Source organism: Bombyx mori, chromosome 16 (genome assembly GCF_030269925.1).
Source record: "Bombyx mori chromosome 16, ASM3026992v2".
NCBI lineage: Eukaryota > Metazoa > Arthropoda > Insecta > Lepidoptera > Bombycidae > Bombyx > Bombyx mori.
Genome location: NC_085122.1, coordinates 12,618,687 through 12,644,036, shown reverse-complemented (window position 1 = coordinate 12,644,036; position 25,350 = coordinate 12,618,687). Strand labels below are relative to the sequence as shown.

The 25,350-nt window shown below is 37.1% G+C and overlaps 1 protein-coding gene across 2 annotated transcripts in view; it reads left to right on the top strand.

The window, feature by feature from the left end:
- Positions 1-25,350, top strand: part of cts (cis, cis-muconate transporter protein) — a 49,570-nt gene that overhangs the window by 20,598 nt on the left and 3,622 nt on the right. The window contains exons 2-8 of one of the 2 annotated variants that reach the window (XM_012696462.3): positions 9,670-9,789; positions 11,961-12,084; positions 15,780-15,923; positions 18,272-18,554; positions 19,165-19,270; positions 19,912-20,037; positions 25,167-25,305. In XM_012696462.3, coding sequence (XP_012551916.2) covers positions 9,681-9,789; positions 11,961-12,084; positions 15,780-15,923; positions 18,272-18,554; positions 19,165-19,270; positions 19,912-20,037; positions 25,167-25,305 — 1,031 coding nt within the window. In that variant the 5' untranslated portion in view covers positions 9,670-9,680. Of the gene's footprint in view, positions 1-9,669; positions 9,790-11,960; positions 12,085-15,779; positions 15,924-18,271; positions 18,555-19,164; positions 19,271-19,911; positions 20,038-25,166; positions 25,306-25,350 lie in introns of those variants that run through there. The other variant, NM_001257060.1, reaches the window with a different exon arrangement.

Sequence of the window (25,350 nt, the reverse complement as noted above, 5' to 3'; positions counted from 1 at the left end):
AAATAAAGCTACAGTTTTTCTAGACGTACCTATAATACTTTAAGTGCTCAATAAAATTTTAATGCAGTGAAGTGTGACTGAAAATTAATTGGACTGTGACCGATACTAATGTTTGTCGTGAATTGTAAAAAAATAATGGATATGCCATCAATATAATGGTTCTAATGTTTAATTCGAAATCACATTATTGATATATTTATTCAATCATCAATTACGTTGTATAAGACACTTGAAGGTTTTTTTTTTATTTGTGCCGCACTTCTCACGCGAGTTAGCATTTCTAGGTATTGAGAATAATCATGGTGTAGGTATATTGATAATAAGGTACAGAACTCAATGTAACCTTTTAACTAGAACGTAAGGATAGTTAAGCTACAATTTTTTTTATGAAGGAAGGGTCACTGGTGGCCCGAACGCCTTTCCAGTTTCACTAGGCCAGGTGGGCAAACAAAAGCTAAGTCAGGAGGATGGGATTTGCTAAGAGCTCCCCAAGGGCCTCAAAAGGAGACCTAACAACTCAAGAGCAATGGCTTCGCGAATGAATCTACTACCGGGTCGAAATCGCGACCCGCTGAGAAGATCCGACGAGAAACTCAGCAGGTTAGGTTCCATATCGAACTCTTTGCTGAGTTCGTCGAGTACAAATACCGGGGTCCCTAAGCCTGCTCCTATTGTTAGGGCTGAAGGTGCACTAAGCTTAATGGGTCTGATGGATCCCTGAGTACGTGTTGAGCTATAGTCCCTCCAAGCGTTATTTATGTATCTTCTTCTTGTACTTTTCTCATATTCCCATGGTGTCTCTTCGTCCTCTTCTATCCCATCAATAATAATTTCAATACTTAATGTTTTATTTGATCATGTGTATCAACAAATCGCATTTATCTTTTGTTCGTATCCATCATATTTGTATACTAACAGTCTCCCACAACTCAACAAGACAGATCTTGGTTACACAACACCAAGCACTTACAATGTCTAGCTTGATTTATATCTAGAACCTAGACAGAGTTGGTCACGACATACGCCAGTTTAATATTCAACAGCTGTGTTAATAATCTCAATTAAGAGATAATGAAAAAAATAAATTAAAATTGTGATACTTTTTGTTAAACGGATTTAATTATTGGAGGTTTTTTTTTTGTTGTTGGTTATTTCACTGACGTAAATTATCAAACGAGAATAAGTGTCGCTTGATTGTGATTGATCATTATGGTTCATGAGATTAGCGATTTCAGAGGTGTGGCCAAGCCGTTGTCTAAAGTTCAAGTCCCTTAGGACCTCATTTATAGAACTACATAGGGGCGTCTTATAGCGGCCAAGAAAAAATAGGTAAGACAGTCTAATCCCGAACTAGACTGACATCTGGAAACAGGCTGTGTTTGAACTTTGGCTTCAGTAGACATGATCTCTGCGATGGCGGGTGATGTGATAGTAAAAAAAATCCTCAAAACACTCCTGCTGGAACATAAGGTACCGAAAACAAATAACAACCAAAGAGTCTCCATAGACAAATTCTAAAGAGGTATCCAAACATTCCCGTAGACAGACAATACATATGAGCCATGACATTGAAGCTTCAAATTATATTTGAATATCTGAATACAGTTGCTTTAGCTTTCGAACCAGCTCCTACTATCAATCCGAGCTTACTCCAAACACCATTACGTGCAATTACAGTTACTGCATTATAGAAATCAAATTGATTATCGCATCATAGATAAAAAACCTAGAGCAATATCTTGAACCCTAAGCACATATGATTACGGCGTAATTTAGTTACCTAATGACGTATGGTTACCAATGGAGAAGGTCGCGATGATGGCAACGGTCAGCCGACCTTGACACAGATGCTATGATATAACATGATTATCATGTCCTGTTCATTACTTATTTCATTCAGAAAAAAGATTGATAGTACGCTGGGCCAGCAAAATGTTGTTCTTTTTTTTATTTTATTTTTTATTGCTTAGATGGGTGGACGAGCTCACAGCCCACCTGGTGTTAAGTGGTTACTGGAGCCCATAGACATCTACAAAGTAAATGCGCCACGCACCTTGAGATATAAGTTCTAAATTCTCAGTACAGTTACAACGGCTGCCCCACCCTTCAAACCGAAACGCATTACTGCTTCACGGCTGAAATAGGCAAGGAGGTGGTACCTACCCGTGCGGACTCACGAGAGGTCCTACCACCAGTAACAGTCTTTAATGAGTAAGGCTGATGATGGAATGACTTCTTAAAAAATTAACGCTGATGATGACTCATTTAAAGTCCCGGTCGATATTATGATTCCGAATGACGATGGCGTAGCTGATGAGCTGCAAAAAGACCCTTGAGATTTTGAAAAATCGATTATCTTTTTTTTTATTGCCTTTGGAGGCAGACGAGCACACGGCCCACCTGCTGGTGAGTGGTTACCGTCGCCCATGGACTTCAGCAATGCCAGGGGCAAAGTCAAGCCGTTGCCTACCGTATCTGTGCCACTAGTACACATGACATGACTATGCGATTAGTAATAACCCAAATTTCATTTACTCTTAACATTGCCAATGTCGGTGATATCAGCTACTACTCTTAATTCGCAAATAAAAAAATAATCAAATCATCTTCTATTAAATTGTCAATTATGTGAACAAAAAAATCATGCAATACAAAAAAAAAACTCTTGATTTTATCCGCGACTAATTCGGTATTTATCGAGCTACGTATAAACTCAAGGACTCAAATTGTCTTCGATGACTTTCGCTTTTTTTCGACAAAAACTAATTAATTGCAAAAAAAAATATCATTAAGCACTCGAGAAAATTGAATATAACTATTTTTAGCACGATGACAACGATAGAGCAAAAACGTGGTAATTTAATTGATCAATTCCATAATTACTAAAACATGACATTGTTTTATTATTAAATCATAGTATTTCGTAGAAACTTATTAATGGTTTATCTTATTCTTCTTATTAATACAATCATAAAAGGCGTTCTTTGGACCTAAGTAACGTGATGAAGGGATATGCACTTCGTACTAAATGCGACATATTTCAAAAAATCCACTTAAAAACCACCACTCTTTTAAAATACACATAGATGGGGATGATCTCATTAGGATCTTTATCAAAATCGATGTTTCGAATTGCGTATGTCATCTATCTATATAATCTATATATATAAATTAATTGCTGTTCGTTAGTCTCGCTAAAACTCGAGAACGAGGGGCCGATAAGGCTAATTTTTGTCTTGAATTATTTGTGGAAGTCCAGAGAAGGTTTAAAAGGTAGATAAATATGAAAACGCTCGGAATTAAATAAAAACAACAATTTTGTTTTCCCTTCGCTGTGTCCCCCGTCGGACGGATTCCTTTTGTTTGTTTTAAGTTTGTTTTATACAAAAGTTTAGGTCTTTTATTTATCGACTGAGACACTACGAAATCTGCTGGGTCAGCTACCTAGTTAAAAATATAAATTTCAAACACACCATAAATTCATCTTGTTTCATAACTTATTATTGACATGTAAGGTTTCTTCTCTACTTCTCTACAATAACACGTTTTGTTATAACATATATAACATAGCCAACATCCTTATTTTAATCTACACAGCACACATATACACATATATGTTACAACATGCTATAAATTTATATGTTTATTGCCTGTAGGCATAGTTTTTGTAAGACTAATCTTGTGTTTGTAAAACCATATGTCTTGTGGGTGTATTTTATAATTTCCTGATTCCAATTTGGTGTCTTATATTGATTTTTATTATTCACATCTAATACGAGCTAGCTAGGTAGTTTTTGACCACAAGATCCACTTTTTAAATATCTTTGTTATCAGTGAATTTGTCAATTTGATTTTGGTATATAAATGAAGATGACGCAAAAGGTGTCACAAGACATGATATTTTACGAAAGGAGTAGAGACACGGGGACATTTAAAGTGAGGATCAATAAAAAAGCGAGAAATTACCGAAGTTGTTATGGACATGTAATATGACGGAATGTTTTTATATTTTTTATTGCTTAGATAGATGAACGAGCTCACGGCCCGCCTGGTGTTGTGTGGTTACTGGAGCCCATAGATTTGGACAACGTTAATACCGTCACCCACCTTGAGACGTGAATGCTATGTCTCAGTTTTATAGTTGGTTACCTCACCTTACAAACCGATACGTATTAGTGGTTCGCGACAGAAATAGGCAGGGTGGTGGCACGGGCTTCCAAGACCCGACCAGGACTGAAGCACTTAGATACGACAGGAAGATGAATTGGACAAGAACTATTCACTGGCGGTAGGAGCTCTTGTGAGTCCGCACGAGTAGCTACCACCGCCTTGCCTATTTTTGCCGTGAAGCAGTAATGCATTTCTGTTTCAAAGGTTGGGTAACCGCTATACTGAGACCTTAGAACTCGTATCTCAATGTGAATGGCGGCATTTACGTTGTAGATGTCTATAGGCCTCGGTACTTAACACCAGTTGGGCTGTGAGCTAATCAATAAAATATCCAAGCAATAAAATAAAATAAAAAACTACATGGCAAAAATTATGTTACGTCAGATACAATGCGAAATCGCAATGAGTGTCATAAAGGATCATCACGGTCGATAAGAGGGGAACAAGCCAGTATTAATTTTTAAATACACATTTTTGTCATTTCAAATCTCACGTTCTAGTTACTAAGCTTGGTATATTAATAAACGAAGCCTTTTTGGTCATTGCAGCATGACTGACGCTGCCCACTCTAACATTTGACATCGAATACCAAATATGGTATCGTAACTGCTAACATGACCCGATTACAAAGGTGAATATTTTTAAAGAAATTTAAGTCTTTTAGTCTTGAAATTAAACTGCATATTTCAGTACCAAGGGATTTTCTTTATGACCTTCGCGTCGGAATGCTATGATGATCACCCAAACTAACTAAACAACCCCGCCTAGACAAATTCCCTGCAGTCTCGCGCTTTCTGCACCCGATTCTCCCTCGAGACAGCAACCAGAAGAGATAGCAGGGTTACCGTGTTGAACAGTGTGCTTAGTGCGAGTTTTTTAACGCTCTCAATAGCGTAAAAGTTAACTCAAATTTGTATGCAGTTGGAACAGCGCCCCTAGCGGCAAACGTAGGCGAATTTGAGTTAACTCTTACGCTATCGAGAACGTTAAAAAACTCGCACTAAGCACCGCTGATGCGCAACTCACCCTAGGGACGCCTGCGGTGGCTTTACAAGCTGGCCCAATGTTTTAGAAAACCCGCAAACTTATATCTATTTATGTTGCCACCCCTAAAAACCCTGTCGCGACTAAATTACAAATCACAAAATTATGTTAATCGTTGATTCAATTTACACTAAAAAAAAATGTTTGAACAATGCGGAACTATAAAAATTTATTGCTTTATTTAAATGTTCGATGACTCGCAACGTAATTAACGGAGCGAGTGTAAGGTCATCCATAGTAAGCGCTTTGTTTTTCAAGTACCTATAGCTCTACTTATTTACAAACCGGTGGTAGGACCTCTTGTGAGTCCGCGCGGGTGGGTACCACCACCGTGCCTATTTCTACCCTGAAGCAGTAATGCGTTTCGGTTTGAAGTGTGGGGCAGCCGTTGTAACTATACTTGAGACCTTAGAACTTATATCTCAAGGTGGGTGGCGCATTTACGGTGTAGATGTCTATGGGCTCCAATAACCACTTAACACCAGGTGGGCTGTGAGCTCGTCCACCCATGTAAGCAATAAAAAAAAAAAGACACCATACTGATATATTTGTAGGATATATTTAGGATATATTTGATATATTGATTTTCTATTTTTGTACATTTGAAATAAAGCTGTTGTATTCTTTGTACAAGGAGCACTGCTGCTTGAGATAGAGGTTTTATCAGCTAGTTCAAGCACAGATGCAAATTATGATTGTGTTTCTACTTCTATGTTAACAATAAATAAATAAAGAAATTTACAATATTATCATAATATAGTGTTCTCGAAGCGAAAAACTGGTGTTACCTACTACCCCGAAGTACATAAAAAACAATATTTGTTAATTAGATAAGCTCACGCGTCATGTCAGTACGCAATGTATTTATGTTTTCTTTTAGATCACACGAATCAATAGACTTTTGTCTAGGTTACATTGCTTGCCATGAAAAACCAATTATTTATTTATTAATACGTGAAGCAAAAACTAGGTATCCCTTTTTACGAAAATTGCGCGAACGGAGGAGTATGAAATTTTCCAAGCTTATAGAGAATATAGTAAAGAAGTGCATAATGCTAATATTTTTTTAAAATAATGCATAAAAGATACATTAAATCAATAAAGAAAACATTACACACACTACATACCATGTATTTGACGCACACACGCATGCATACTATTTATTGTCAAACTTTTGTTCTTGACGTCTGTTGTCAAATTGAGAATAGAATAAATATTTTTTGTCTTTGTTAATATTTTTTATAATGTAGTCTTGGTGAAATTTGTGATCATAGAAGAATAAAATACAATCATAATAGTATACAAACTTACAATTCCAATTAATTATAGTCGAATTTCGACTACTGCGGGACCTCTAGTTTATTTAATTAGCTGTTTTTTTTTCGTGTTGCCTATCTTGTTAGAAATCATAGTCGACTGCTTATTGCGAACTATTTGAAGACACTGTATCCATATATACAGGGTGGTATACAGATATGTTTGATGTTCGTGTGATTTCGACAACTAACTTAAGCCAGTGTATTGTTTAAAAGTGAGAATATAGTCATGCATCACTTAACGTAACAACGCCATTGACGTAACATTAAAGATCTTATGCTCACCTGAAATCGCAAACTAGAAAAAACCATGACCTACATCCTCTTTATTAACATCAAATAATCGCTCTCCTATTCACTTGTAATATACATTCAAATACATCAACAAACCGTAACAAATCATCCATCCATAAAAACAATAACTCGAATACAGTGTAAGGGTAACCATGCGTTATGTGAAGGACGTTAAAGCTTAAATTAAATTAGAACAAAAAAATACGTTACGACGATCAGGTCCAATAAATATCGATAATAGTATTATCGTTGTTAACACTGGATGGTACAGATGTCAGGGTCTACCTTTTGTCGTAATTATTGAATGAGCCTTGAAGTTTTTTTTTTAATTTTATTTATCTCCGTTACAATTGTAATCTTGGTCACACTAGTTTCATCACATCTATTACTATGGTCCTATTTACACGGGATCTGTTTCACATGATATCGCTTTTACAAAGCATTAAACATACATTAAAGAAATTAGAAATTTGTATAAAAAAAATGTATGTATGGTTGTACATTCGCTTATAGTTAAAGTCATTTTTGGATTTCATTCAATTGGCAATACGTAGGACTCCCATGTTGTGTACTACACATACATTTACCTTAACCCTACAGGTTGAGCTTTTGTTCGGCCACCCGACCTGGAATGGCCTCCGTACCATCAGTATCCACTCTGTCACAAAAAAAAAAAAAACATTTATCGAGACGGATCCGACAAATTTAACTACTATTATCTCATCTGTCAACCGACTTAAATTTTTTTGATTAATGAAGTCGTCGTGGCCTAAAGGATAAGTCCGATGCATTCGTGTTGAAGCGATGCAGTTGAAGCAGTGCGTGTTCGAATCCCAGGCGGAGGTACCAATTTTTCTAATGAAATAAATAATACGTACTCAACAAATGTTCACGATTGACTTCCACGGTGAAGAAATAGCATCGTGTAATAAAAATCAAACCCGAAAAATTATGATTTGCGTAATTACTGGTGATAGGACTTCTTGTGAGTCCGCGCGGGTAGGTACCACCACCCTGCCTATTTCTGTCGTGAAACAGTAATGCGTTTCGGTTTGAAGGGTAGGGCAGCCGTTGTAACTATACTTGAGACCTTAGAACTTATATCTCAAGGTGGGTGGCGCGTTTACGTTGTAGATGTCTATGGGCTCCAGTAACCACTTAACACCAGGTGGGCTGTGAGCTCGTCCACCCACCGACGCAATAATTTTTTTTATTATTTATTTTTGGAAATGTCCTGTCATCGTCAAAATGTATTTTATAAAACATAGTAAGAATCATTAGGATTCAGAAATTATGATCGAATTTTGATAAGTCGGCGAACAATAATTTTTATTATCACTCTAGTATTCTTCATCGCGTTTTAATCTTAGGATGCTAGACCGATATAATTTTTTTTTATCATTTGACATTTCGTTTTTATAGCACCTTTCTTTATGATCGCTCACTTCGAATCATTCCATTCATTAGCACAGTACAAACATTATTAATCCGTATAACAAGCCTTTGGACGGTCGTATTCTTTACTTCAATTAGCTGTGATGAAGCCGAATCAGACAATACAATGGGACGTGCACGCGAAGGGTACATAAAATCGCATCACATAACTAGGTCATTGCTCATAAATATGCTATTAACTATGTTCGCAATTGTAGATTATAGCAATGCGTGGGACAGAATTTATTTGGAGATATTAATGTTAGTTCCAATTCCTTCCTAGTTCAAATATAAATTGGATGCTGAATGAATTGCATAGTTAAAATTCTACATGAGGACGGATAGGTATAATCTGACTGTCTATTTCTGCTACGAACCATAATAATTTCCGCATTTTTTTTTTTATTGCTTAGATGAGTGGACGAGCTCACAGCCCACCTAGTGTTAAGTGGTTACTGGAGCCTATAGACATCTACAACGTAAATGCGCCACCCACCTTGGCTTTGAAGGGTACGACTTGCGTTTTTTTTTCTATCATTGCCTAAGTCCATGGGCGACGGTGACCACTCACCATCAGGTAGGACGTATGCTCGTCTGCCTACAAGGGCAATAAATAAATAAATAATAATAATAAAAAAATATGCGATATAGTTGAGATTTCAAACTCATGTGGAAAAATATATGGTGATTACGTACGTATGATTATGACGTAAACATGTATCAATACCTAATACCCAAGAAAAATACATCTTTCGTCCCCACCTCCAGCTTCCCATGGCTTAAGGCAGTCTCTCGTGTCCACCTCCATCCTTGTATTTCTTTCGATGTTCAACCATCTAATCACATATTCGATTTTCGTGTACTGTTAGATATGTGTAGAGGGACCAAAGATTATTATTGAGGTTTATTTACGAATGCGACAAGTGATAGCCCTGCCAAGCTCATACCGACTCTCGTTACACTACTGATATTAAAAAAAACCTATCTCCAGGAATTTGCTTAAATTAGGAACATTGAAACTTTGCGCAGATGTTGGCCAATCAACTTAAGATAAGTGGCGCATCATCATCACCATCATAGTCGGTTACTCTTGGTAGAGCAGTCGTGGTCATGTGGAATCCTTGTTTATTAAAGCCTTGACAGCTATTCTCCAAAATTCCATAAGTAGCACAATTCTGCCTATTCGAAGCGTGCCTAGGCATCAAGAGTAGTGACTGAAGTAATGACTGAAATAATGATGAAGTAATGATGAAGTAATGACTGAAGTAATGACTGAAGTAATGACTGAAGTAATGACTGAAGTAATGACTGAAGTAATGACTGAAGTAATGACTGAAGAAAAGACTGAAGTAATGACTGAAGTAATGACTGAAGAAGGTAAAGTTTCTGATTAATTTATTTTTGTCGCCAGAATAAATCAAGATGTTCCGCAGCGGTCTACTGGGTAAGCTGGGCGACTTCTACAAATGGTACGTCCTCGGTCTTGTCTCCGTCGGCTACATATTGGGAGAACTTGGACATTATCTCATAGGTAAGTTCTATCTAATAAATAAATAACTGGGAACAAATCACGCACGGTTATCCGGCCCCAAATTACCCTGTGTTATGGTTACCAGTGCGCTTAGTGAGAGTTTTTTAACGCTCTCGATAACGTAAAAGTAATTTGTATGGAATTGGAACGCTTGCTTACGTTTGCCGCTAGAGGCGCTGTTTCAACTCCATATAAATTTGAGTTAACTTTTACGCTATCGAGAACGTTAATAAGCTAAGCACGTAGAGACGGACCTACATACTTATATACATTTAGATGTATACATATATAAATAATAAACACCCAGGCAAAGAGTAAATAAATCACATCACACGGATGTTACGGGAATAGAACCCTCCACAATCCTGGGCGCAACAATCCAAGGCTCTAAGAAGCCTTGCTTGCTTTGAAGCGACATTAAAAATAAACACTCACATGTATCGTATATGGATTACAAAAACCGTAACCCTCCGTAGACCACATCGGTACATTGTCTTTGTGAAACTCTTAATAAAGCATACAAAAATAATTGTTCCTTTTACGCACGTAAAAAAACTCAATTAACAAAAGAATAAGTTTTTAGATGTAGCCTATCGACTGAGTGTCCCACATACGATAGGGCGACCTTCGCCGATCCAACTCAAGCCGCAAATGTCATTGTACAGGCTATATGCACTCGCTTGTACAGGGTTGTCAATATTGTCGTCGAGGGTTGTCAATAGGAAGTTCTTTCAAGGCTCCTTCATATGGTATCTTATGACAAGTTTTTTTAAATAAAAAGAGTCTTATTCTCACGGCTCGTTACGAGTTGTTCTTTTCGACCTTTCAAACCACAACGCCTGACTGGTTCGCAACACAAATAAGCAGCGTAGTAGTGCGTACGTGATCTTACAATACACTATACCAACAGAAACATAGGCCCTATCATCAGAATAGTACATTGGCAAACACGCTGGAGGAAATGTCCAACTTTTCTCCCGCGGTGCACATACTATTTTTTCTCATACCAGGCCGAAAGTTCGTGGAGTACTGAGCTAAGGTCCAGGGGCGAAGTCCCGGTGGGGTCCAGGGGCGAAGCCATGGCCGGGGGTGGGGGGGGGGCGCACTCTTCAAAAAACAATTTAACTGATTTTTAATTTTTAAATAAACTACTACTTATTGAAAAAGAACTGACTGATGAACTCATCTTTGTTTAATACTTCACTATTAAATGTTATTGCCTTTTGTTTATTTCACTTTTACACTAAACACAATATTTCAAATTACCCGAGCAGAACAATGGCGGAGAATTTTAGGTGCGTGAGAGCAGACGTAGACACTAACACGCATGCGCACTTGTACCCAGAGAGAAAAAGTTACACTTTCTTCCCTGTACAGCGGGAGGAAAACCGAACTTTCGGCGTCGGTAGGAGAAAAATTACATTTATTATTAAACTGATTTAATTGTTCTTTGAACTCTAATTTAAAAAAAAAATTAGGCTTGTAATTACAAATCATAATAAAGGAAATAAATAAAAAATGAGCATTTTGTGGGCACTCGCGTTAAAAAGACTTTGGATGGACTGTGATATGCGAGAGAAGAGTGTGGGTGCAGTAATGATATACTTAACGGTAGGCAGCAGCTTGATTCTGTCCCTGGCTTTGCTGACGTCCGGGCGATGGTAACCACTCACCATCAGGCCGTATGATCGTTTACCTACAAGAAAAAAAAGATGTGTGGTGTCGTGGGACACCGGATAGGAACGAAATTCCTTATTATAAAAATATTAATTTTAAGTTCTATTCGAGGTATAAAGAAAATAAAACTGGAGGTTTCGCAACAACCCACGGTCACTCGGCAACGTGCAAACTTATTGTGGTACACTTCATTCACGGTTGTTTGAATAAGACTTAGTATATTGCGCAAACGAACGTTCTAAGATTGTGGTCAATGAATGATAAAAAAATATGTTATTTTTTTGTACGTTAATACAAAGATAAGTCGTACACTGTGTGCATTACTAACAATCTTACGTTACGGACGTTTTTTCCCGGTTAGGGTACCCCTCCGCGTCGTCCCATAAGGAACTTCGTTCCAATAAAACAAACTCAATACCTCTCATTAGGTTTAGGGACATCAACATAATTTAGACAAGAGTTTCTGTAAAACTGTTTCTTTGTGGCTCCACCAGGTACGACATCAAAAGTCACAGCGGAAGACCTTCATTACGGCGACAAGTCTTGCATGCTGAATGCCACACATCTGTCGCTTAGCCAACTTCCAGTTGTCTGTGAGAAGGTTAATTCCTCTGAAATGTAAGTTCATTGTGTTTTTATTATATAACTAATATATATGACTACGTATTTAATATTTTTGTACTCACGTGTGCTCGTCACTGAAGTATGTCTAATAAACGGCTCGATCGGTTTGATTGGAATTTATTGTGTGTGCTTGAGTGGTTTAGATATAAAATTGGAGCCAGTGTGTGGCGCTACAATAGTTTTTTTTAAAGATTAGACATAACTACATGTGTCAGTCCCGCTAGAACCTTAATACATATTTTAGCAAGCTCTTGACCATTAAAAAAACATTGATAATGCACAACATTGAACACTAGGCGGATCGAAAATACGACTGTTAATCACTACATATTATAAAACAAAGTCGCTTTCTATGACCCTATATCTGTCTGTCCCTATTTATGCTTAAATCTTTAAAACTACACAACGGATTTTGATGCGTTTTTTTTTAATAGATAGAGTGATTGAAGAGGGAGGTTTATATGTATAATAACATCCATTAAATAGTGGAGAAATCAATAATAAATTACAGTTTCCGAAGCGAAGCGAGGACGGGTCGCTAGCTTATAATATAGGATAAATATTATAAATATACTACGAATACCGTGGACTGCCATGAGACCTAACGAGTCCATTCTAAGGAAGCTAAACATCCGAAAAAGGCTCTCTTCCATCTGCCGGGAACGTGCTATGAGCTTCTTCGGACACATCATGCGGTCTCCCAGACATGAATTAGAGAAGCTCATAATTGCGGGTCGCATAGAGGGCAAGCGCGCCGTGGGCAGAACACTAGCCAGATGGTCAGATCTAGCAAGAGAAGCACTCGGTGGTAGTCTGTACCATGCGGTCCATGCCACCGATGATCGAACACTGTGGGAGAACGTCACATGTGGTCGCGACCCTCAGTAGTGAGGGAACGATTTAGAAGAGATAAGTACTTCATAAGAAGACAACAACGCCGCGATCGGTGCTCAACAAAGAGACAATTAAAATTAGTCTTCAACGACCAACATGACTCGGCTCCGATGTAATAAACTAGGAGTGTTATTAATGATGTTTTAATTGACGGTTAAAATACATTTAACCCATTCACGGCTCGGTAAGAGTGATACTGCAGCCTCATGAATAGTCACGTTCTAATCCGGTAGTTCAGAAGGCATTCTCAAGTTCTCACCTGAAGAAGTTCTCACCGAATCTTCTCAATGGGTCGCGAGTCCGAGTCGGCAGTAGATTCTGCGAAGCTCTACTCTTGCTAGGGCCAGTGTTAGCAAATTCTCTAAGGTTGAGCCCGTGAGCTCACCTACCCGTCGGTGCGTAGCTAGTTAATAAAAAATATATAAGTACTAAAACGGTTTTTTTTAATGCTTAGATGGGTGGACGAACTCACAGTCCACATGGTGTTAAGTGGTTACTGGAGCCCATAGACATCTACAACATAAATGCGCCATCTACCTTGAGATATAAATTCTAAGATCTCAAGTATAGTTACAACGGCTGCCTCACCCTTCAAACCGAAACGCATTACTGCTTCACGGCAGAAATAGGCGGGGTGATGGTACCTACCCGCGCGGACTCACAAGAGGTCCTACCACCAGTAATTACGCAAATTATAATTTTGCGGGTTTGATTTTTATTACACAATGTTATTCCTTTACCGTTGAAGTCAATCGTGAACATTTGTTGAGTACGTATTTCATTAGAAAAATTGGTACCCGCCTTAGATTCGAACACCGGTGCATCGCTCAACACGAATGCACCGGACGTCTTATCCGACGACTTCATATTACTAGGGTGTTACCCTAAGTATTTATATTCGAACAAAAACAGATTATCTTTAAATTTATTGAGTTTAATTAACCCAGTCGTCTCATTCTATGGATTACGGTTACTGCTTAACATCAAACGGACCGTGAACTGGTCTGGTCATCTTAATCAATTAAAAGAGTCTTATTTTGTATTGTATTAGTAGTCGCTATTTCCGGGATCTAATTAAACTTTTCTGCATTCGCTGGTACTTAGTTTTTCGTGGGTACTTAGTTGTATAACAACAGGTAATTTTTTTTACCCATAAGTGTCATCGCTGGATACGATGCCGAGTTAGTTATTAAGAAAAGTTTCATATATCAATCAAATTAAATAATTAAATAAATAATAAAACTTCTCGTTAAATATGTCAAAATAAAATTAATTAATACTTTTTTTGGTCAGCCCTATCGCGAAGGTCACCGTGCGTGTCAATTGTAGTCAATCAGGAAATATGCGTGGCTTATTAAAATATACGTAGAAAAACCACTCAATTTAAATACGTAGTTTTTTCATATTATTATTGTAATGATTTATGATTCCAATAATCAAATTTATTCAGTAGCTTATGTTTTAGGAATTACATTTAACGATACTATAATATAGTGTTGACAGTGAGTCGGTAGGAATTGAATCGAAAAGGCTTAAAATTCTTGTTGTTGAAATTTTATTGAAGGCATGCCGACTGCTTATACATTGGCGAATCAATTTGGATCACTTTATTGTGCACTCGAGGCCAAACCTAAAAATGATCATGAACTATCTTTCGGTAATCAACTTCTATTATACCTAGTATACCTATGCCTATTATAGACACAAGACGTCCTAACACCAGTAATTACGCAAACTATAATTTTGAGGGTTTGATTTTTATCACACGATGTTATTCCTTCACCGCGGAAGTCAATCGTGAACAATTGTTAAGTACGTATTTCATCAGAAAAATTAGTACCAGTCTGGGATTCGAACACGGTTGCATCGCTACATACGAATGCACCGAACGTCTTATCTTGTACGCCACAACGACTTCATTCATTTTGGCTACAAGCCGCTTAGTTTATTACTTCTATACAATTGAGACTTTTATGTGGCACTGCAAAGAACACGTCTAATCTGTGAACGGTATTCGCAAAAAAAATCTTAATACCTATCTGAAAATTAAGTGTCGCACAAACATGTGCAGTTTTTCCAATCGGCAAATGGCAAAAACCTGAAAAAAAAATCAATACAGACTTACAGGCAGAGCAAAAACACATTAATAATGTCTCTTGCCGGGAGTTTTTGCGTTGAGCTCGCGGAAGTCTACTGGAATGTAGGATCGATTCTTTGTGCCGCGTATTTTTTTTTTATTCATTTATTTATTTGTCCTTTCAATGATCTTGTGCTGTCTCTGTGTCCTTATTTTGATAGTTTTCTTAGTGTTGTTGTACTATACGTTGTGTGTGTGTTGTATGTTCCTTTATTGCTGATTATGGATATCGGTATTGTTTTTTTTTTATTGCTTTTGTGACTGGACGATCTCACGGCCCACCTGATGTTAAGTGGTTGGAGCCCATAGACATCTACAACGTAAATGCCGCTACCTACCTTGAGATATTAGTTCTAAGATCTCAGATTTTACAGTACAACGGCTACTCCACCCTTCAAACCGGAACGCATTACTGCTTTACGCCAGAAATAGGCAGGGTGATGGTACCTACCTGTGCGGACTCATAAAACGTCCTACCACCAGTAAATGAGTAAGTTAGGGGCCAAATAGATTTTTTGAGCTTCGCGCTTCGTTGCTTCCTAACCGCGTCCTCCACCGAGTTAATTTGCCACCATCTCGGGTAGTAAGAGCAGAGCCTTCATGTTGGATGCGTAGAAAGAGCAGTTTTGTTAAATTGACATATTTAAATTTGTTACAGATGCGAGTCCTTAACTCTGAACGGTACACGGTACTGCGAATGGGGCTACAATGGCCTCGGCATCGACTATCAAGTCCTGGCTGGACCTGCCTTCATGGCGGTCTTCACCGTTGTCGGAGTTATACTTGGAGTGGTCGCGGACAAGTAAGTGCTTACACTGTAGCCTGTTTCTAGATTATCATGTTCTTCCATTTAGAAATATAGCGTTTATCTATACAATAAATACAGCACTGCTTGTATTTATTTAAACCACCCTACTCCTAGTGGTAGGTATATAGGTAGGTAGTGGTAGGTAATAATTGACGCCGCGGTATTTAGATTCAATTCATGTATTACTCTTTCTCATTTGTTGTGTACATTATATTTTTTCTTTTTAATGGTAGGAAAAACAGTTCACGTCATTCTATTGATTGCATTAAAATTAATAAAAAAGAAAACAACTTAACAAACATTGATGGATTGACCATAAAGAAATATTCAGGGTCTTTATGTTTGACAAAGTCAATCGATAAAGTATTGTCATAGAGTTAGTATTTTAATATTTTAGTTGTAGGCTACGAATAAATAGACTTATTATTTATTCGTAGGTTGTAGGTACTTATTAACTCCATGGGTATTGAAGTGTGAATGTTAAATGTGTTTATTTAAAAATAGAGTTTCATTATTATTGTAATCAGAACTACTTGTGTTGTCACAATAAATATTGGCCACATCAATAACACTAATATTATAAATAACTGTAGTAAAGGATTATCTTTAACAAAATAATTAAACGGGTAGGTAGCGGCTTCACCCTGATATTGATGTCCATGGACATATATATATATATATATAAATGAATTGCGTTCGTTAGTCTCGCTAAAACTCGAGAACGGCACGACCGATTTGGCTAATTTTGGTTTTGAATTATTTGTGGAAGTCCAGAGAAGATTTAAAAGGTAGATAAATATGAAGATTAAATAAAAATAACAATTTTGTTCTTCCATTGATGTGTCCCCCGTCGGACGGATTCCTTTTGTTTGTTTTAAGTTTACTAGACGATGACCAAGCTTTACTCGGTTTTTTTTTGATAACGCCATCTTGTTGTGTCTTTAAAGCGGTTAGTTGCCCTCAATTAAGAAAAATAGTATTATTATTCGACAATAGATGTCGGGAAGAGTTGATTATTGAAAACACGAATAAAACATTTTCTGAAAATAAATCGTAGCTAGATCGATTTATCGCCCCCGAAATCCCCTGTAGACTAAATTTTATGAAAATGGTTGGAGCCGTTTCCGAGATTCAGATTATATACATATATATTAATATACAAGAATTGCTCGTTTAAAGTTATAAGATTTTATACAAAAGTTTAGGTCTTTTATTTATAGATTGAGGTACTAAGAAAGTCTGCCGGGTCAGCTAGTCAGCAATAAAAAAAATTTGCAATCGTACCTAATTATTAAAAACTCCAAGAAACTATAATTATTAAGCAATACATATTATGTTTCAAATTAACTTAAAATGTTCTTCATATGAAAGATTATATCTTTTACGCGTATGATAGATTCAAATTAACTTAATCAATATGTTTTTATCGATATCAGATCTTTTACGCGTTTAAGGAAACCCATAAAAGTAAATTATTTAGTGAAACAAAATACCCGACATTAAAAAGATTTACTAAAGGGCGAAAAATACAAGCTATATTATTAAATGCATTAGGTACAAGCGGAGACAAGCTAATCGTTCAATCCGTGGTGTTGACATACCTACAAACCTTTAAATTAACCACGATCAATAATAATAATACTGCTTGAATTACTTTTAACCGGCTCGGTGAATTACCTTAGAGGCAAAGTACAGAAGTAATAATATGATTTGTAAATTGAATAGCTTAAAATCTAAGTGCTTTGTGGTATCTTATTTGTATTAATGCATCCATTCAGTTCTTTGTTAAATCTTAACTAGATGAAGAGAGATTTTTTTTGATAACGCCATCTTGTTGTCTTTAAAGCGGTTAGTTGCCCTCAATTAAGAAAAATAGTATTATTATTCGCCAATAGATGTCGGGAAGAGTTGATTATTGAAAACACGAATAAAACAACATTTTCTGAAAATAAATCGTAGCTAGGTCGATTTATCGCCCCCGAAATCCCCTGTATACTAAATTTTATGAAAATCGTTGGAGCCGTTTCCGAGATTCAGATTATATACATACAAGAATTGCTCGTTTAAAGGTATAAGATATAATAATAATACTTTTAAAGAATTCTTCTGTCTGTGTTTATGTTAGTGAACTCCTCCGAAACGGCTGGACCGATTTTCATGAAATTTTCCGTGAATGTGAATTCGAGAATTGTTACGATTAACAATTCGCTTCATCGGAAAATGTTTTCTCAGTTGTATGTTTTATAAAAAAAAGTTTGAAATTTTTGGATTTAAGACGCGTGCAGAACAAAGTTTGTTGGATCTACTAGTTTATTATAAAGTAATTAATAATTTGTTTACAGATATAATAGGGCACGCATTCTCTCGATTTGCACTCTGGTTTTCGTTGTCGCGATTCTCCTCATGGGCACGGTGACAGAATACTGGCATCTCGTAGTACTCCGTATGGTCATGGCGGCAGGGGAATCAGGCTGCAATCCCTTGGCGACAGGAATCCTGACAGATCTGTTCGCGGAGCATCAGAGAGCCTTGGTTTTGTCCATCTTCAACTGGGGTATTTATGGGGGATACGGTATAGCTTTCCCGGTTGGAAGGTACATCCCTGACTTGAATATTTGGGGTCTGGTGAGTAACAGTGCCGTGTTATGGATAATTCAAAAAGTATTCGATTATGTTTTTCAAGCGGGAAATCTTTGAGGGAATTGCTTCAGCAGTTCGTTAGTAACATGGAATGGCATAAGCCGTATGCTTGACTTTCCTTCTTTGTGTCTTTTTTGATGAGCATACGGCCCACCTGTTGGTGAGTGGTTACCGTCGCCCATGGACTTCAGCAATGCCAGGGGCAGAGCCAAGTCACTGCTTACCGCTTAATACACTCCATTTTTTTTTTTAAATGTCGAACCGTAATTGCGGAATTTTTATATTCGTTGCTGGCAGCGGCTCCGAAAAACTCACCACTACACGTGTTGTTGATTGTTAATAGTAGATATAAAAATATAAATATAATATAAACAACGCTTTTTTGACAATATTTATTAGAAAAATACTGGTGATACCAAAAGATTCCGCATATTAACAAAATTTCGAATATTTTTGGAAATTGTACACTTTTAATGCGAAAAGACGAATTATGAAATAACTAATTGTTTGGACATACTCTCCAACAGCGCGGTATTTAGGCTCTAGAAACAATCTCAATCAAAGTCCACACTATGATTATTTTTAATTCCCACAGAACTGGCGCTTGTGCTACTACGGAGCTGGAGTCGTGGGTCTGGTGATCGCTGCCCTGACGTTCCTCACGCTTAAGGAGCCTGAACGTACCACCATCGGTGAAGAAGGTACGTCGGACATAATCCAACATTCCAGATTAGGTGTTAGCCGTTTCAAGGGAAATTGTATTATAAACCTTATGGCTTTCTCTTGGTCATAGATCTTAATTAGAATCATGTTATATATAAAAATGAATTGCTGTTCGTTAGTCTCGCTAAAATTCGAGAAAGGCTGGACCGATTTGGCTGATTTTGGTCTTGAATTATTTGTGGAAGTCCAGAGAAGGTTTAAAAGATAGATAAATATGAAAATGCTCGGAAATAAATAAATAAAAACAATTTTGTTTTTCCTTTGATATGTCTCCCGTCACCGGATTCCTTTTGTTTGTTATAAGTTTATTTTATACAAAAGTTTAGGTCTTTTATTTATCTATGGAGGCACTACGAAGTCTGCCGGGTCAGCTAGTAAATGATAATAATCATAAGCTCCAGAGACCTTTCCAGGCGAAGCCTGTATCAGTATTAGAGAATATTAAATTTGGAACTAGTTGTACTTTATGTATTTCTGATAATCTATGACACAGTGGAAAATATTATCTTAGACATGAGGGCCGTCGGAAATTCAAATTCAATTCGCGCACCTACTAGGGAATCTCACAACACTGGCAATTGCGTTCTTCCTCAAGCTCAGAATCCTCAAATTTTCCCAGGTAATACGAAAAGCAACGACGCAACTCTGGAGTCTGGTAAAAAGGTGCCGCAGGTCACAATCTGGCACGTCATCTCCCAGCCCAGGATACTGCTCCTCTGCTTAGCTGCTTCGATCAGACATTGTGGTGAGTCTAAAGATATACTCTTGATTCTGACAACGAAGAGGAATCATGTTATACGCGACTAAAAACCAGACTGCATATAATCTTCATTGTTATGAAAGGATTTTTTATTGCCCTTGTAGGCAGACGAGCATACGGCTCACCTGATGGTGAGTGGTTACCGTCGCCCATGGACTTCAGCAATGCCAAACGGTTCAAGGTGTTTCAGTTTTTTATTACATTAACAGCGGGTTGGATTTGTTATTGATGTTATTGATTGTTTATTTTTTACTGGTGTTAGGACCTCTTGTGAGTCCGCGCGGGTAGGTACCACCACCCCGCCTATTTCTGCCGTGAAGCAGTAATGCGTTTCGGTTTGAAGGGTGAGGCAGCCGTCGTAACTATACTTGAGACCTTAGAACTTATATCTCAAGGTGGGTGGGGCATTTACGTCGTAGATGTCTATGGGCTCCAGTAACCACTTAACACCAGGTGGGCTGTGAGCTCGTCCACCCATCTAAGCAATAAAAAAAACTATTGAGGCTTCATGACTCAAAGTGGAGAGTCACAATCGCCTTAACGTGCCTAAAGATTCCAATGACAACTTGCAAACCACCGCGCTATAGTTACGTATAGATACAATTGCAAAAACCACTGCGCATAAGTTAAATACTTGAAATTCTCCAAACAAAGGCTTTGATATAATTCTTGTACAACAATAAAATGCAAGGTCCATAGGATATTGTGATTTGTAACAGACAGGGACAAATTAAATTATTACTAAGAGCGCGATAAAGCTGGATACACAAATGTACGTTTTCATACGATTTTTATATTAAACTAGCTCAGCCGGCAGACTTCATAGTGCCTCAATCGATAAATAAAACACCTAAACTTTTGTAAAAAATAAACTCTAATTTATAATGTAAATAAATAATTTTACTCACAACATACATTAAGCAATATGTTACTTACAATATGTTACTTTATGTTACTTATGAAGACGCTTGCAGCTGAGAGTAAGTATTGTACTTTTTGACGAAGCATGTTGCTGATAAATCTATTTCTGTAATCAAGTAAACTGTTAAAATATAATGTAATGTTAAAATATAAATACGATTTTGTTATCTTTGGCTGTCTTGTGTGTTTGTTTTGTCTGTTCGGAAAAATATACTTGTATAACTTCCCGATAAAGAATAAACTTGCAATTTCAAAAATAGCCCAGGACCTCATAGATTTCCCACACTTTATAATATGTATCAAAAAGCATCTAAAACTATAATCTAATATAATATCTCATCTGGTTATAAAAATGTCGGGCAGGCAATGGCAAAGTGAGGAATGAAAGAAATAACTTAGATGACAATAAAAGTGTTTTTGAACATTAAGCAATTACACTACCTAATCTAACTATTAACATAGAGGATGCCTTTGAACATTTTTATGAACGTCACTAATCTACAAGTAAAAATATCCAGCTCAGTGTGTTTAGTGCGAGTTTATTAACGTGCTCGATAGCGTAAAAGTTAGCTCATCTTTTTATGGAATGGCATCGTTTGCGTACGTTTGCCGCTAGGGGCGCTGTTCCAACTGCATACAAAATTGGGTTAACTTTTACGCTATCGAAAACGTTAAAAAACTCGCACTAAGCACACAGTTAACGACTTTGCCAGTTCGTTATAGATTTTAATATGATATATTGTTTTTGTAAATTAAATAATGCAAACGCATTGTTTTTGTTAACGCTACGAGCCACGTTTATTGCTTAAACGCTCATTAAAAAAATAATAGCTGAAATGCAATCGTTACTTCAAGCTTTAAGTCGAGTCGTATGTATTCACCGCTTAATCCAGTGTACAAATTAATATGCACATAATTAGAAAAATATCCTTCATAAATTTACAAAACGGAAATCACACTTCATAACATAATAAAATTACTTAGCGCATTATAAAAACAAATGATTTGAATTCTGACACTTTAATTCGTCTAAGGACGTTATCTAATAATCAAAACTCAAATCGCTGCATTGAAAACAAATCGAAAATTAGAATTAAGAGGCTAATTAAAATTGAAAGACAAATAAAAATGCTCACTCTAATTACGTATAATTGAGTAGTACTATTATTACTTTGAAAGTAAACTTCGATCGGATGTCGTTATTATAAAATCCAAATATTAGTTTGGTTATAAATATTAGCCCACTGAGTTTCTCGCCGGATCTTCTGAGTGGGTCGCGTTTCCGATCTGGTGGTAGATTCTGCGAAGCACTGCTCTTGCTAGGGTCAGTGTTAGCATCACTCCGGTTTGAGCCCCATGATCTCAACTACTAGCTAAGGTTACGCTGAAATAGCCTCTCAAGGCTATCTGCTTAGGTAGGAGAAAAAATATATAAACATGACTGCGTGTACAACTGCCTTAAGTAGCAACTGCTGTCATAAAGTCACGCATGCATAGTTTTAAGTGAAGGAAACGTTAGCATAATTTCTTGATTGCAAACTAACACCGGTCACTCACATTCGCACGAATACGCAAACCCGCAAGTGTACGACGACATTTGCAAATGATTATGCAAAGATTTCGCTGCATTCGTGGTTTTCCAAGCTGTGCCGGTTTTTTAACAGACATCAAAGCGCGCGAACCGCGTTCCCTCGCGTAGTCTCCCACACATTCGTGTGACCAGTTGCGCCCAGGATTGCGAAGGCAACGGACTTTTCGCTATTTTCATAGATCGTGACGTCTACTGTGTAACGTATCTTCATCAAAAGAAATCCCCTTAAAACAGCATGGCTGTTAATGATGTCTGGGAAAGAATTCAAAACTCTTTTTCTCTTCAATGTTCTATTGACGAATTAAAAAAGAAGAGAAATTCGTGAGACATTCGTAAACAAGTGTAGGAGGAAGCGCAAACGGGTTCGCAAATTGAGTACCGAACCCATTTGCACAGCCGCTTAGTTTGCGAATGAATGTTTGACGGCCCTTCTAAGACTTGAACGTCAAAAATGCGCAGCTGATTAGTTGACTGGGACTGTACACCGTCAGCTTACGTCTGTACGTCACGTTTAAAAGGACAACAACGCAAAACTGATAGTGATTGTCACCCAGTTTGATCATAACCTTACCAAATGTCCTGCCAGTCACGACATACGCTTAAAGAGGTTGACAACAAACGAACCTCAAGGTCGAATTCAAATGCCTTTTTGTAAGCACCTAGATAATAAACATGGGCGTTGCGAGTGGTTTAAAACGAAGCAGGCCGTTTGTCGAAGAACCGTTTGAACTATTAATCTTTCGCTCGAATGCGGTGGGGGGTTATAAACTCAGTCGTCACTGCGACCCACGTGGATCTGTTGTGATTGTACCTAATATTATAACCTTAAATAATACACATAAATTAGATTATAACTACCTGTTTGCTTAGTGCGAGTTTTTTAACGTTCTCGATAGCGTAAAAGTTAACACAAATTTGTATGTAGTTAGAACAGCGCCCCTAGCGGCAAACGTAGGTAAGAATTCCAACTACATACAAATTTGAGTTAACTTTTACGTTATCGAGAACGTTAAAAAACTCGCACTAAGCACATTGATTAGTACATAATCTTTTTTATGACATCCATAATTAGATCGCATTCTAAATTATTATAAATTTATATGAATGCTACACATAATTGGTTGTGTATTAGAAATGAGAATGAGAATGATAGAATAACAACCGTGAACTTAACCATGCGTTTCGATTTAAAGGTTCGACAGGCGCACAACGTATTATTATGGCGGGCTATTATTCCATTAACGATTTCTATAGGTTTAGGTAACAGTGCGATAATCTGAGAGACATAGGAACAGTTTAGGCAAAATACCCTTTATCTTTCTGGTTACATCCCCCAATCGGTACGTAATTGCACTGGTATTATTACTAACTAATTAAATCATTATAGAAACGCCGATAAAATCCACTCCTTGTCACTAGTGTGTACTAACAATAAAACAACCTACATTTTTTTACTTTATTACTTACGAATGCAAAATTGGGATGGAGAACCCAAAAAGCCCGTTTTCGTTCTTAATTTTTCCACGTGGTTTTATAAAATTGTTTTTAAAAATTTTGTCTTACCACACGCATATTTATTCATAATCGGTTGTCCTGTTTTAGACTTAGAAGATAAATTAATGTAACAAGGCTATTTAGTTACGAAACTTGTGCCTTTGTTCTGCTTTAGGAATGTGAAAGTGTGTTACGAAATTATTGTCGCGTTTTTTTTTTTGGGTGAATTTGTGTATTTTTCGAGAAGTTTATCATATCCATTAATGTTTAATTTAAATCGTTTTTCAAAAGAAGATTTATTTGGCACTGTAGCACCGCCGAAAATGAAAATAAGGCACTAAAAAGTGTTAAACGTGTACATTGGTAGGATTTTGCATGCGAGGGAATAAAACAAAACACTTCTGATATTAATTTTTTTCCACAATTCATTTGTTCACATAAAATGTTTAAATTAGATAAGTCATTATTATAATAGCTTTACTGCAGATACAAATTACGAAGTTTTTTAAAAAGCGAAATGTAATTTTGATGACCTAAAGAGTAAAAGACTTTTTTCTACGGTACGTGAGCTCACGGGCTCAACCGGAGAGAATTTGCTAACACTGGCCCTTGCAAGAGCAGTGCTTCGCAAAATCTACTAGCAGATCGAAATCGCGACCCAATGAGAAGATCCGGCGAGAAACTCAGTGCGTCAGTGAAAGACAAATAGAGGATCCTTTACCGAGCGGTTTCGTCGCGCGGTTGTCAGTAAATCGACTTCACCATCTCTGTTAGAGTTATCGCAACGTTAGATACCTCAAACCGAAGAATTAACATAGAAAGAAAAACATAGTAATAAATGCACTATTATACGATAAATAGTACGCTATTATATCTTACAATGTATCCTATCATTAGGTATATCTTATTTGTTTAACGAGCAAAATCCATCAAAGGCATTATTAATCAACTTACGATTTAATCTACACGTAATGTTTAATTCAATCGTTTTACAAATTACTTAATTTAGAACACAATATTAATGTAGTAAATAAATTCTTGAATGAATGGATGTGCCACAAGTCTCAGCTCCCTCAGAAAACGATCAATAGATCTTCTTAACCACCAGGTGGTATGTGCTTCGCCTACAATGCCGATCTGTACTACCGTGACTACTTCCCCGACGTCGATCTCGGCTGGTGGCTGTTCGCTGTCACGGTCGGCATTGGATCCGTTGGTGTTGTCGCCGGCGGAATTATATCGGACAAGTAAGTATTGACATTGACGTTAAACATCATATTTTGACAGAAATT